Source organism: Danio aesculapii, chromosome 3 (genome assembly GCF_903798145.1).
Source record: "Danio aesculapii chromosome 3, fDanAes4.1, whole genome shotgun sequence".
NCBI lineage: Eukaryota > Metazoa > Chordata > Actinopteri > Cypriniformes > Danionidae > Danio > Danio aesculapii.
The window spans coordinates 35309689-35322198 of NC_079437.1; the positions used below are offsets into that span (position 1 = coordinate 35309689).

General features: G+C 35.8%; 1 protein-coding gene across 1 annotated transcript; it reads right to left on the reverse strand.

Annotated features, from left to right (window-relative positions):
- Window positions 1-1456: 1456 nt before the first annotated feature.
- On the reverse strand, window positions 1457-12498 carry coil (coilin p80). The gene is made up of 7 exons (XM_056453855.1): window positions 12187-12498; window positions 9620-10595; window positions 8194-8283; window positions 7421-7468; window positions 7274-7343; window positions 7050-7138; window positions 1457-1917 (listed from the first exon to the last, which is right to left on the reverse strand). Exons 1-7 carry the CDS (start codon window positions 12435-12437, stop codon window positions 1858-1860), a joined length of 1584 nt encoding a protein of 527 aa, XP_056309830.1. The 5' UTR covers window positions 12438-12498; the 3' UTR covers window positions 1457-1857.
- Window positions 12499-12510: the final 12 nt, after the last annotated feature.

A 12510-nucleotide genomic window follows, 5' to 3' on the forward strand; every position in this document is an offset into this window, starting at 1 on the left:
TACTCCTAAGAAATGGGACAGCACTACAGCACCTGCACACATCTTCAAACGTCATCGTGAGCTCTTGCTTCATAAAAGATCAGACGATAGCGACTGCTGTAGTTACTCCAGTTGTTTTATATTATGGTATTTATCTTTAGGAAATCACTGAGGGCATAAATCATGTTATCATAATGATATAATGTGCCAATAAGATCGAAACTGTACTGTGTATTACAGTGGCCATATTCAATGTAAACACACGAAAACTATATTAACATTATAGCAGACACTGTAAAAAGCCCATTTCCAGACACTAGACTTTTCTGACAGGGGATTCGAGTGTCATCGAGTGTCAGAATGTTGTGGGACTGCTATACAGGAGTTATTAATAGGAATTATAGATCTCGAAATTTAGCGGTTCTTATTTTAGCGTTTTTTTTAAACCATGACGGTAAAACACGAACGCGGTTATGAATGTATTCAAATGTGCTTGTTTGTTGTAAAAATTCGTAATAATCACAAAAAATTGTTATAGCTGGTGTATTCTGGGAAATTTTTTTACCACTTGGTTTAGAGTGCGGTCCTGAAAAAAAATCTCCATTTGAAGGGGTATATAGCCCTTACCCTTAGCCCTACACCTTCAAGTTAAAGAGAATTGGGACCCCCCTACCCCTTCACGTGAACGCACAAAACAAGGTGTAGGGGTAAGGGGAAGGGCTAAGGGGTAGAACTGGGATTGGGCCTTAGGGTCACGCACACAGCTTGCCCGGTCACACCACACAAAAATGTTGTTAAATGAATAAGGAGGCATATGGTCGTAACACAAAATCGATATTATGTAATTTTAGCATCACAAAGTCTAATTAATGCATATAAAATACATTTTCCCAGCAACAAAATTGTGGCTAGTGAAAATGGAAAGTGGCTAGTAATGCTGAAAAACTACTATCCAGATGTCTGGTGATCAAAAATGTTAATGTCAAGCCCCGATTGTCTTAAACCTGTTGAGGCCCAGGTTGTTAACTGATTATATACCAGTGACTCCCCCCCCAAATAAAATAATCATGTTTATCTACAATGCTATACAGAAAAGTCCACAATTACAAAATTTTCAGTGAGGATGGTTATGGTACAACCTCTCAGAAAATGACCAATTTATAAGTTCTGTAATCTAATTACTAGTTTTGCAAAGATATGAATGCTTTTTACAAATTGTACTGTGATAACAGTAAATAACAAGATCTAAAATCAGACCAAAATGAAGTCCACTTCAGAAGTTTAACATAGCCTTCTAAAGCAAGCTAAAGAAAAGATCACTGTGGTTCTGTTGCTCTGTCTTCTTTAACTTGAAAATCCTCCTTACAAGTTTAATAATGACTAAATTACTGCCAGTGAATATATAATATTGCAGCACTTAATGCATATAATTAGATTTGTTGAAAGGTCAGGTTTAGATATTGCAGTGACATCTTAATTATTCATGAAAATTATAAAAACTTTAATTGTCAAGACTGTTAGACATGCAAAACAACGTAAACAATTAAACTGAACATGTATTGATTAGATTAATTTCTTCTAACAAATAAATCGGCGCAAAAAGCAATAGAAGCTTTCAGCACAAAGTGTAAAATGTAATAAACTATTCGTTCCTACAAATAAAATCTCAGCAGCTCAATAAACATTGTGCATTCCCTGCATAAACAGTCAATAAGTCATTTAAAAAACAAAACGAAAAAAAAGCACAAATTTATTCAACTGACATTGAGAATAAAATAAAACATTAATACCATTTTACATCATTTCGACAAAACAGCATTAAAAATAAAAAGGTTATCTGTACAGGTCTGGCTCAGGCTGCATGTTTTTATCTGACCGTCATTCGGCATTCTCCACAATGAGTCGGGGCTCCAGGAGAGAATCCCAGCGCTCAGTCAGCTGCAGTAAAGACATCAAAGAAAGACAGGCTTGTTTTAGCCTACCACAGCATACACACACACACACACTTGTACAAAGAACTGCCCTTATTCACTTCAACAATTAAAAGGGATAATCAGAAAGCAACAATTGTGTTGGTTTGGGGGATGTGTTTACAGTCCAAGCTACAAAAGAGGGTTCAGAGCTTTGCCAAACAGTGCACGCATTAGCACAGTCAAGATAGACACTAAACATGCAATAGTAAACACTTTCACATACATTTGAAACTTCTGTCAAATTATTTTTTAGCAAATGTTGAAATTATGATTGTAAATTTAATATACAATGTCAGCCTGAATAGTAATCAATCACAAACAAACCTGTCATAATATAATAGTTGTCTATACATAAGACTACATACATCTACTATTTAGATTTGTTTTATTAGGTTTTCTTTTATCATCTGAAATAAGCTGGGACTGTCTGAATTTCTAAACAGGATTCATACACATTTTTGCAACGAAAATTCCAGGACTTTTCCAGGACTTAAGTCAATTTTCATGAGCTAATGTTTCATGTAATGTCTACCTATACCTGGTAAATCAAAAGAATTTGATTGAAAAATGTATTACAGCATATTAGGCTTGTGCCGGTATTCGGTAATGCGATAAATCACGGTAATGAATATGCACGATATTGTTATCGCGGGCACTTCAAAATACCGTGAAAAATATTAGAATCCGAATTTATATTCTTAGAACGCGCCTTAGCTTATTTTCCATCAACCGCTTGAAGAAACACTGCGTATATGCTGCGCAGAACTGATGCGCACTCTGATGTAAACAATCCCCACATGTAGAAGCCCTGTGTGCGCGCCGCCGCTGCCACCGCACTATAATCCTCACACGCAGCGGCGGACTTGCCATCTTTCAGACCGGGCACTTTCCCGGTGGGCCGACGTACTTTTTGGGCCGGGCTGATCATCGTCTTATGATTTGATCGGCCCATAAAAGGCTTAGCAGCCTATCGTTTTTTTCTGCCTTATTGATTGACGCTGCTGTGATCTGTGACTCTCTGAAAGTAGATGCTTTTTTTCCCGGACAGACAGACCGGGCCGGTCCATGTGACACTCTGCAGCCCATTGGCTCTTTTCGGTATTGACATTGGGCTGGCCCAATCACAAACTCCTATTTTGGACTCCGTGTGAGCGTGCGTCGTCTGTGTGTATTTGTCAAAATAGTCGAGAGTCAGAGAGAAGAAACGCAAGGGAGGCGCAGAGAAATCGCGGGAAATACACCGGCGTTTCATTTAGCGATTCTGAAAAGTTCTCTGTTCATTCTAGTACACGGCTAAAAACTCAAATCACGTGACCAGACACTCTCTGCCCAGAGCTGCAGCCACTAGTTCAGCGGGTAAGCATAAACCCCAGGTGAGAGTTCAGTGCATGTCAGACAGTTCATCGGCTGGATTATTCTCATCTCACTATAGTTGTTAAACGTGATATTGAATTCATCTTGTGGTCTCTATCTAACAATTCTTATGTCTTTTGAATCACTTGTTCTCAGTTAACTGTTTTGGCTGAGTGCAAAGATAAGCTAATATATTAATTTATGTAACCACATACACTGATTCTGCACATTGACTGATTGCTTACCTTTATCGTTTAAATTTAATGTACGTTATACTGTTGTAATGGCCATTATTGGTTATTAAAACTGATATTCTGCAAAAGAGACAGGGTAAATCAAATATCAAAATGAAACAAATTTGACTTATATTTTGTTTTTATTGTTTAGATAGTGAAACAGCAAGCAGGATGAGGTGAAAGAGGTTAAAATGTAACACTGTTCCCTTTGAAGATTTACCCATGCATTAGCAGGCAGTTTTTGTTATGTTTATTATTGAATAAGCTAAATTGACTGTAGTGTATGAGTGTGTGTGAATGAGTGATTTCTAATATTGGGTTGTGGCTGGAAAGGCATCTGCTGCATAAAACATGCTGGAATAGTTGGCAGTTCATTCCACGATTGCTGATCGAAGACGGTTTCCCTTTCCACATTCACTTTGATATAATTGCTCAAGTTTACTTTTATATTGTGTATTGTTTTATTTATATTTATTTGTATTTAAATGTTTGAAGTACTTTTAGTTAATTAAAAAGTTATTAAAGTTACTAAGTTGACGAAACTGAAGTTTTTAGTGTTTTTTTTTACCTGTTTCTCTAGTAAAATTACAATATCGTGATAATACCGTATACCGTGATAAAAGCTCAATCAATTAATCGCAGCATGAAAATGTGATACCGGCACATGCCTCTAAAACACACAGTATTTCCAATTTATTTTTATATCTTTGTAAAATAGATGATGATGATTACACAGCACTAATAATGTGAGAGCAAGTTTCTGGCCAATAAAAAAAAAACAACAAAAAACAACGAACCTACATTCCAAAATACAGATTTTTGTCAAACTAATTTTAGATAATCTTAATAGTTTGTTAAACTGGTAATAGTAGGTAAAACTACTTCTATTATAAAGCAGCGATCACACTGCACTTATCGCTCCATAGACTTCCACTCATAGGCATGCGAATGCGGCAGACCGAATACACAAGCATGTGTTTCACATTTCACTGCATTCTAAAGTTCAAGCTGCGAAATCACATCAGGTGATTGCATGAGACCAATAGAAGACCATTTAAAATAAAAAAGCAATTAAATATGGAGCAATCGCTCACTTTTAATAATGTCTAATCATATTGTTTAACCTCGCCCCTTTTCGCAGCGCCGTACCACAGAATTTTGCAAGCACAAGCTCTAGTGTGACTACAGCTTAAGTCGCATGGGACAAAAATGACTGCTAAATGACTAAATGTAATTTCCATGACTCTTCCAAAACCTTGTGGGTTTTTCTGTTTTCCCAAAACTTTTCCAGGCCTGGAAAACGCCATGTCAAAATTCCATGACTTTTCCAGGTTTTCTATGACCGTATGAACCCTGTTCTAAAGCAAATTATGTAATGCAGTTAACCAAAGTGAATTAACATCATGCAAGCAATATGTGCATACACTAGGACTGGTGCTTTAAAGAAAGCCACAAAACTGTATGTATAGCACATTTCACACATGATGCTACTTTCAAATTAGCTGTAAATAAATGTGTTTGTGCTTGGCTTTTATAGTAAATGGGGTTTATAGAAAAGGACAATTTTAGAATTGTTTTAACTTACATTTTCATTACTTTGTTCTGAATGCTGCTAAATTTGAATGATTTTAGGAAACTAAATTGTGTTTTTAATGCTTGCATACGTTCAGTTTTATTTCAGACTACCAGTTCCCTCTTTTCCATAATTTTAAATGAAAAATGTGACTTTGCGGCAACAAAATTCATCTGGGTTTTTAGTGTCAATAATGTGGAAGTTATTGCCTGGAAATAGATGATTGATCGGGATTTCTGTCTTCAAATCCATCTCAGAACGGATCAATGTTTATCCTTTTCTCATTACTTTATTCATCATTTATTATTCTTGAAATGATTTTGACTAATGAATAAAGTTAACACATTGCTTAATATAAGAATGTACAGTACATTTGCCTGTCTCTTTGTAATTCTATTTTCAGGAGTCACCAAACCAGGTTAGAGGTCATGGAGACTGAAGGGCTTGATGAACGGTTTTCCCACTGTTATTGATATGTGTAAACTCTGTTTAAAGTGACTTTTACTTTTTATGCAAGATAGACTTTGTGTAGGGAGAATATAGCAGCCTGAATGTAGATTTTACTGGTTTTTAACAATTTTGATAAAGACTGCTGAGAGTACACTCAGCCTTGGGTAAGAATTTAATTTAATTCAAGTTTATTTCTTTAGCACTTTTACAATGTAGATTGTATCAAATCAGCTTAACATAGAAGTTCTAGTAAAGTCCAGATATCAGAGTTGAAACAGATTGTACTTTGAGTGTGTGTGTTGTGTTCTATTTCATTGTGGATCCTTTTGCAGGTCTGGGTTAAGCTTTAAAAAGCCTAGAGCAGGGGTCTCAAACAGCTAGACCACAGGCTCTCCTCCTTCCCCTTCTGGCCCGCAACTGGGGTCAAAAATATGACAAGATTTGGCTCGCCAAAACATATATTTTTGAACCACTATCATTGTTGTGCAGTCGTGTCTAGCCAGTTGTGGTTTCGACTCGCCACCTAGTCGACATTTAAAGTCCTGCATTCAGATTAATTTTACTTTCATTTTCTCTCAGTGTACGATCGAGAGTAACACACATGCATTTTAATTCTGTGACTGATTTAAATGTTGAAATGTCAGTAAGTGCTCTATTTTTAATAAAGCTCTATTTTTGTAAATATTCAAGGGTCATTTGATTATTAGCAGTTTTATACCACTTGTGTTTTGTTGTACAAACACTTCTACATGGCTTACACATTATGCTGGTGCTGTTAATATGATCATTTAGCAAATAATCGATTCAAATGGTCTCATGTAATATTTTTTCCTTATATGCTTATTAAGGTTTGCATAAAAACTACATTAGTAAAAAAAAGAACAACAAAAAAAAGAGATATTGAGAAAAACAATTGCCATTAAAGTCACTTAAGTTACCCAAACTGCTTTCTGCAGTTTTTACGCTACTGGGACAATACAATTGGTTAGGACAGAATAATAATTATTATCTGTAGTATTTTCATATCAATTTAAACTTCAATATGTACAACAAGAAACAAAAAGCTAGAGTTTTGACTGCATATAGTCTGTGGAAGAATGACAGAGAGTGTTGAAGTTGGCTTCTGCTGATGAAACTGCAAAGTACCTTCAGTAAACTTTATTTATTTGAATCTCTGACTCCAGCTCTTCATCATCTGGCAGACTGCTCATTTTTGCATTCAAACTGTAATCGCTATGTGATACTGATATCTAAATCACCCCCATCAGCAAACATAGTAACAGCAAAAGGCTATTTGTTAGTGCAAATAATTATATATTGTGAAAAAAATAGCATTATGAAGTCATTCTAAAGGTTGATTTGCAGTTATTATAAATACGTTTGTAGTTTGTCTCTATATTTTCATTTTCCAGTTCATTTTCAAGCCATATTAAAATCCACTAAATATGGGTGTGAACTTAATGTTTCATATAGATGGTTCAGTACCTGTGAACCCTGTGTGACAGCATACTCTACTCTCTCTGAGCCATCAGGATTCTGGTAGACCAGGTCAAACTTTCCAGGTTCAGCTGGAGCTAAAATAAATAAATACATGAATTATTGCTTTAGAAGGAGGAGTGCAATTTCAACTGTAATAAAGCAGTGGCCTAGGTCAGCGTGTCAATCATACATAACTGGAAAAGTTGCAAAAATAAACAAAAAGGTTATACCTTGAGGCCGAGAGAGCAGTTCCAGCTCCGTCACTTTTGTTTGAGGATTGAATGCTAGAATCTTTCCTTCCTAAATAACAAAATCCAAGCCTGTTTGAATGTACACAATTCACACCATTCACATTACAGAAGTGTCAAATGGCTTACTTTATAATCAGACACCTCTGGAGTGTAGTTCTCTGTCAGCTCCAAAAGCTAGTTAATAAACAGGAGAGAATAATCAAAAAGCTTCAATCAAAGTGTATTTCAGGTGTAAAATTGATTTCAGACAACATATATATGGATACAGAAACAAGGCATAGGCCGGTATAAGATTCTGACGGTATGATAACCTTGGATAAAAATATCAGTTTGACAGTTTTACGGTATTGTGATTACTGCTCTAAAATATGTCCTTTTTAAATGTCTAGGTAACTTTTTTCCCCTTTGAACACAATATAATTTATCTTGAGAAACTACACTGTTCCTATTTACTGTGACCTTTTATGTGAAGCTGCTTTGACACAATCTACATTGTATAAGCGCTATACAAATAAAGGTGAATTCTAGAATTCTAGAAACATTTATAACATTTTAGAGCAGTAAAGATGTCAGGCTAAATAATTCAAATAAATCTGGCTTGACTTCTGCTGTCTTCATTAGTTTAAAAAAACACTGATTTCTTTCATTTAAAACAGCATCTTTGGATATCTTTTCTGCTGGTGATACTGTTGTCCTAAAAAAAACATGTTAAAAAAACTTTTCCAAACTACGGTACACCTTAAAAACACTTATCATCCCATGCCCAGAACCCCAACATCCCAACAGAAACGAGAAAGTATTGTATTAGAATCTGTCCATATGTAATATAAAATCTTGTCAAGAACGATATTTAAATTCCTTGAAATAATTGTAACATTCTTCATCAAATCAAACTGTACCTTGAAGGCAATCTTTTGACCCACTGCAGGAGGAGCAGCCAGCAAAGGTAAAGTAGTGTAGTCCCGTTTGGGAGCTGATTCAGGTGGATTCTACAAGACACACCACATAAAGGTTAAATGTGGAACTAACTAAATAAATCTGTTTTAAAAATATAAAAATGTGTACTGTAAAAATCTAATAACATCTCACTTAAGCAAATATCATCATTTACAGCACTGCTTTCTTTTAGAAAACGACAACTGGTCAAACATGGACAAATGTTTTAAAGTGTTGTGATTGAAATTAGGGTTGTTCCACCAAATACTGATTTTAAAGTTCAAAGGTTGGTATTGTTTGGTCTAAAATGAATATTAATCTCAAAATGTCATTATTTTAAATTTAAAAGTGTAAAAAAAATGTCATCAATAGTTTAATGTATAAAAATAACTACAACATAATAATAACTACAGAATTTAATTGCTTACGTTTATGCTCACACACACATACGTTATATTATATTATATTATATTATATTATATTATATTATATTATATTATATTATATTATATTATAGACATCACAGTGGCGCAGTGGGTAGCACAATCGCCTCACAGCAAGAAGGTCACTGGTTCGAGCCCTGGCTGGGTCAGGTGGCATTTCTATGTGGAGTTTGCATGTTCTCCCCTTGTTCGCGTGGGTTTCCGGGTGCTCTGGTTTCCCCCACAGTCTAAAGACATGCTCTATAGGTGAATTGAATAGGCTAAATTGGCTGTAGCGTATGTGTGTGAATGCAGGAGTGCGTGGGTGTCTCCAAGTTTTGGGTTGTGGCTGAAAGGGCATCTGCTGCGTAAAACATATGCTAGATAAGTTGGCGGTTCATTCCACTGTGACGGCTCCACATACTTCTCAAGTGATGTTTAACAAAGCAAAGAAATGTTCACTGTATTTCCTATAATAATAAATAATAATAATCATAATCTATTTTACAGTTAGGCTGGAACACATTTTTAAAATATTTTTAAGGTCAATGTTACAAGCCCCCTTTAAAACAAACCACTGTCCAATAATTTGCCTAATTACCCTTACTAGCCTAGTTATTAATAATAATATTACAGTTAAGCCCTAAAAACTGCACATTAAGCTGAATACTAGTATCTTGTGAAGTACTGTAGTCATGGCAAAGACAAAAGTTAGTTATTAAAATATTATGTTTAAAAATATGTAGAATTTATTTATTTTTTTTAAATAATTAAAGTTTAGAGACTAATAACTTTTACTTCAACTGTTTATAATTTTACTCATATACAGAGAATTCTATGATTTATATTTTATTTTTCCAGAGCTTTGGTTGAAAGCCCTGCAGCACTAAAAGGCTGTCTTCAGCAGCTGCATGCTTTAGTTTTATTCGCATTTTCTTATTACTTACAAACAACTTTCATCTCTCACCTGTAAAATAAAACTTTCATTGGTCAGAGAGTCGTCCGGTTTCTGTCTCTCTTCATTTTCATAGCTGTAATGAAAGTTTTGTTTCCACGGCGTTCCCCTGGCTCTGCTGAAACCTCCTCTGCCACGATTCACCCCTCGCCCTCTGCCTCTCTCCTGCCCCTGTGCGTTCCCTCTGCCTCTGCCTACTGATTCACCAAACCCGGGGCTCACCCCTGCAATTCTCAGCCCCAGTCCTTGCAGGTTTGGTTTTTTAATCACAAGCTCTATTTCACTCTCATCAGAGTCGGAGCTCTCTCCCTCATCCTGAGGCTTTGTAGGCACAGAAGATGAAACCGGCTGAAGTGATTTTTGAGTGGTTGAGGACAGTTGACCTGCTGCTTGTGATTTCTTGATGATTGGTGATGATGATGATGATGAGCTCTCTCTCCGCTGAGGTGTCTGAAGTTTTGAAGTGCCGCTGGATGGTTTAGAAGTAATAGGAAGCAGGATGCTACTTTTAGGTTTCTCTGTTTCATCCGAAGATGATGACTCTGTGCTTTCTTTCTGTGCAGGTCCAATAGGCTTCTTGTTAGGTTTGGGTTTTGGTGGAGGGGCCTTTTTCTGAGACTCGTCCTCACTGCTGTCTGAAGAGCTTGATGCTGGTTTATGATTCTTTGTATGGTTCAATTTGTCACTGGATGCCACAGCAGAAGTGCTTTTACTTTTGGTAGAAGAAGGTGTTGCAGTGCTCTTTTGAGGAGTAGCAGGTTTGGTGACGGACTCTTTCACCTCTTTTTTCTTCTTCTTCTTTTTCTTTTTCTTCTTTTTGTCATCCTCGTCAGGTGCTAAACCATTCATTTGAGCATCTTCTGGCTTCTGTTTTTTACTCAGGCCATCACAGGTCTGAGTCTCATCCTCTCTTCCTCTTTTTTTGCTTTTGGAGTTTTGTGCTTCAGCCTCGGTTCCGTTAACCTGAACAGGACTGGACACTTTCACTCTGTCAAAAGGATGATAAATAAACACCAACAATAAAACAAATGCTTATTTCCTGCATGATAATTAACATTCAGTTTGTTTGGTTTAATTGTAATAATCATCGTTTTGTTTTAGTTTTTTTTTTGGTGGGGATATAGTCAAAAATACATTGAATGGGTCAAAATTATCCAAAAAATCATTTGACTATTGAAAGATTACACATTTCTTTAAATATAGAAATTATGTTTTTACGTTGTAAGATGCATTCTGAGGTGCAAGGGACAGTATCATGCATCCAATGTAATGCAAATTATAAGTGCTAGGCACATCAGATCTGACTGCCCTTGTGTAAAATACAGTATGATGTCTCCAAAGAAACGCATATTGTCAGTTCCAGGCATGGTTGTGTCATTTTGTCTAACAAATGGCCGGGTGATTCAGGCCCCTTAAAACAAGATTTGTTTACTAAACCTGTAATGGCGGTTTTTGTTTCTACTAATAAGCACTGCCCACTAAATTGTGTATTTAAACGAGTGCTAGTTGCAGAATTACAGAGATTTTTCAATGAATGCCACAGCGACAGTGAGTTCTTATTCTAAGGATTCTACTTTGAAGATACCCAAAAGTCCTCCTAGTTTTGTCTCCTCTTCAAATTCACAACACTATGAGGTAAAGATTTATGTTCCATGAAGATATTTTGTAAATGTCCTACTGTAAATATATATGTAAATACAAAACTTCATTTTTGATTAGTGATATGTATAGCTAAGAACGTCTTTGTTACTATGCAGCCAAGTATTCCACATCTTTTGTTTTATTCGTAGCAAAAGCACGGGCAATTTTCTTAAGAGTTAATCTCCAATCACAATTCTTACCTCAAATTGTCATCATCACGTACTATATAAATAACTCAGCAGAAGGCAGGTAGCATTCCTCAATAAACAAGTCTATAAGAGTCTTGCAGCTGTAGCCAAACTTTTATTTAGCATGATAAACAAACACCAACAAACGCAAATGCTGCATGATAATTAGCTTTTTTTTTTTTTTGTTGATGCTCAAAATTGTGATAAATATTGTGTTAGTTAGGGGGGGTATATTTTTTTGCCAATGGCCAAAAATACATTGAAAGGGATTTTTCCCAGAATTACCAAAATTATCCAAACATCATTTGAATGTGAAGTAATAATCATGGTCCATTGAGATATTTTGTAATTCTTATTCTGTAAATATATTAGAATTCAAATTTTGATTAGTAATATGCATAGCTAAGAACTTAATTTAGACAACTTTAAAGGTGATTCTCTGAATATGTAGATTTTTTTAACCCTCAGATTCCAGATTTTCATCCTAACCACACATAAATGGAAAAGTTACTTATTCAGGTTTATAGGAGTGTATGAATTTCATCTGTTAGTTATTACTGATTTTGTGGTTTAGTCACAAATATATAACCAGTTTTACAGCAAAAGCCATTGTTAAACTATGGTACAGTAAGTGTACAAAACCATGAATGGCTTTCTGTTACTATACTGCCAATTATTCCACATTTTAGTTTTATTCGTAGTAAAAGCACGGCTAATATTTGTGTGTTAATCTTCAATCACAATTCTTACCTTACACTGTCATTATCACGCACTATATAAATACTCTCAGCAGAAGGCAGGTAGCATTCCTCAATAAACAAGTCTAAAATAGTCTTGCGGCTGTAGCCAAACTTTTCCTTTATGATGCTGGAAAGATCTGCGACAACTCGGCATTTGTTCAGATCCACCAGCAACCAGCACATCCGACACTCAGGTGTTGCAGGAGGAGGATAGTCAAAATACAGTCTAACCCTGGCAGTATTGAGGCTGGAGGTGGCCATGCCTGAACACCACACTACAGCACAGTCGGATGATGGAGGCGCTCAGTGTTTTAAACGAGGGGTTTCCGTCGGT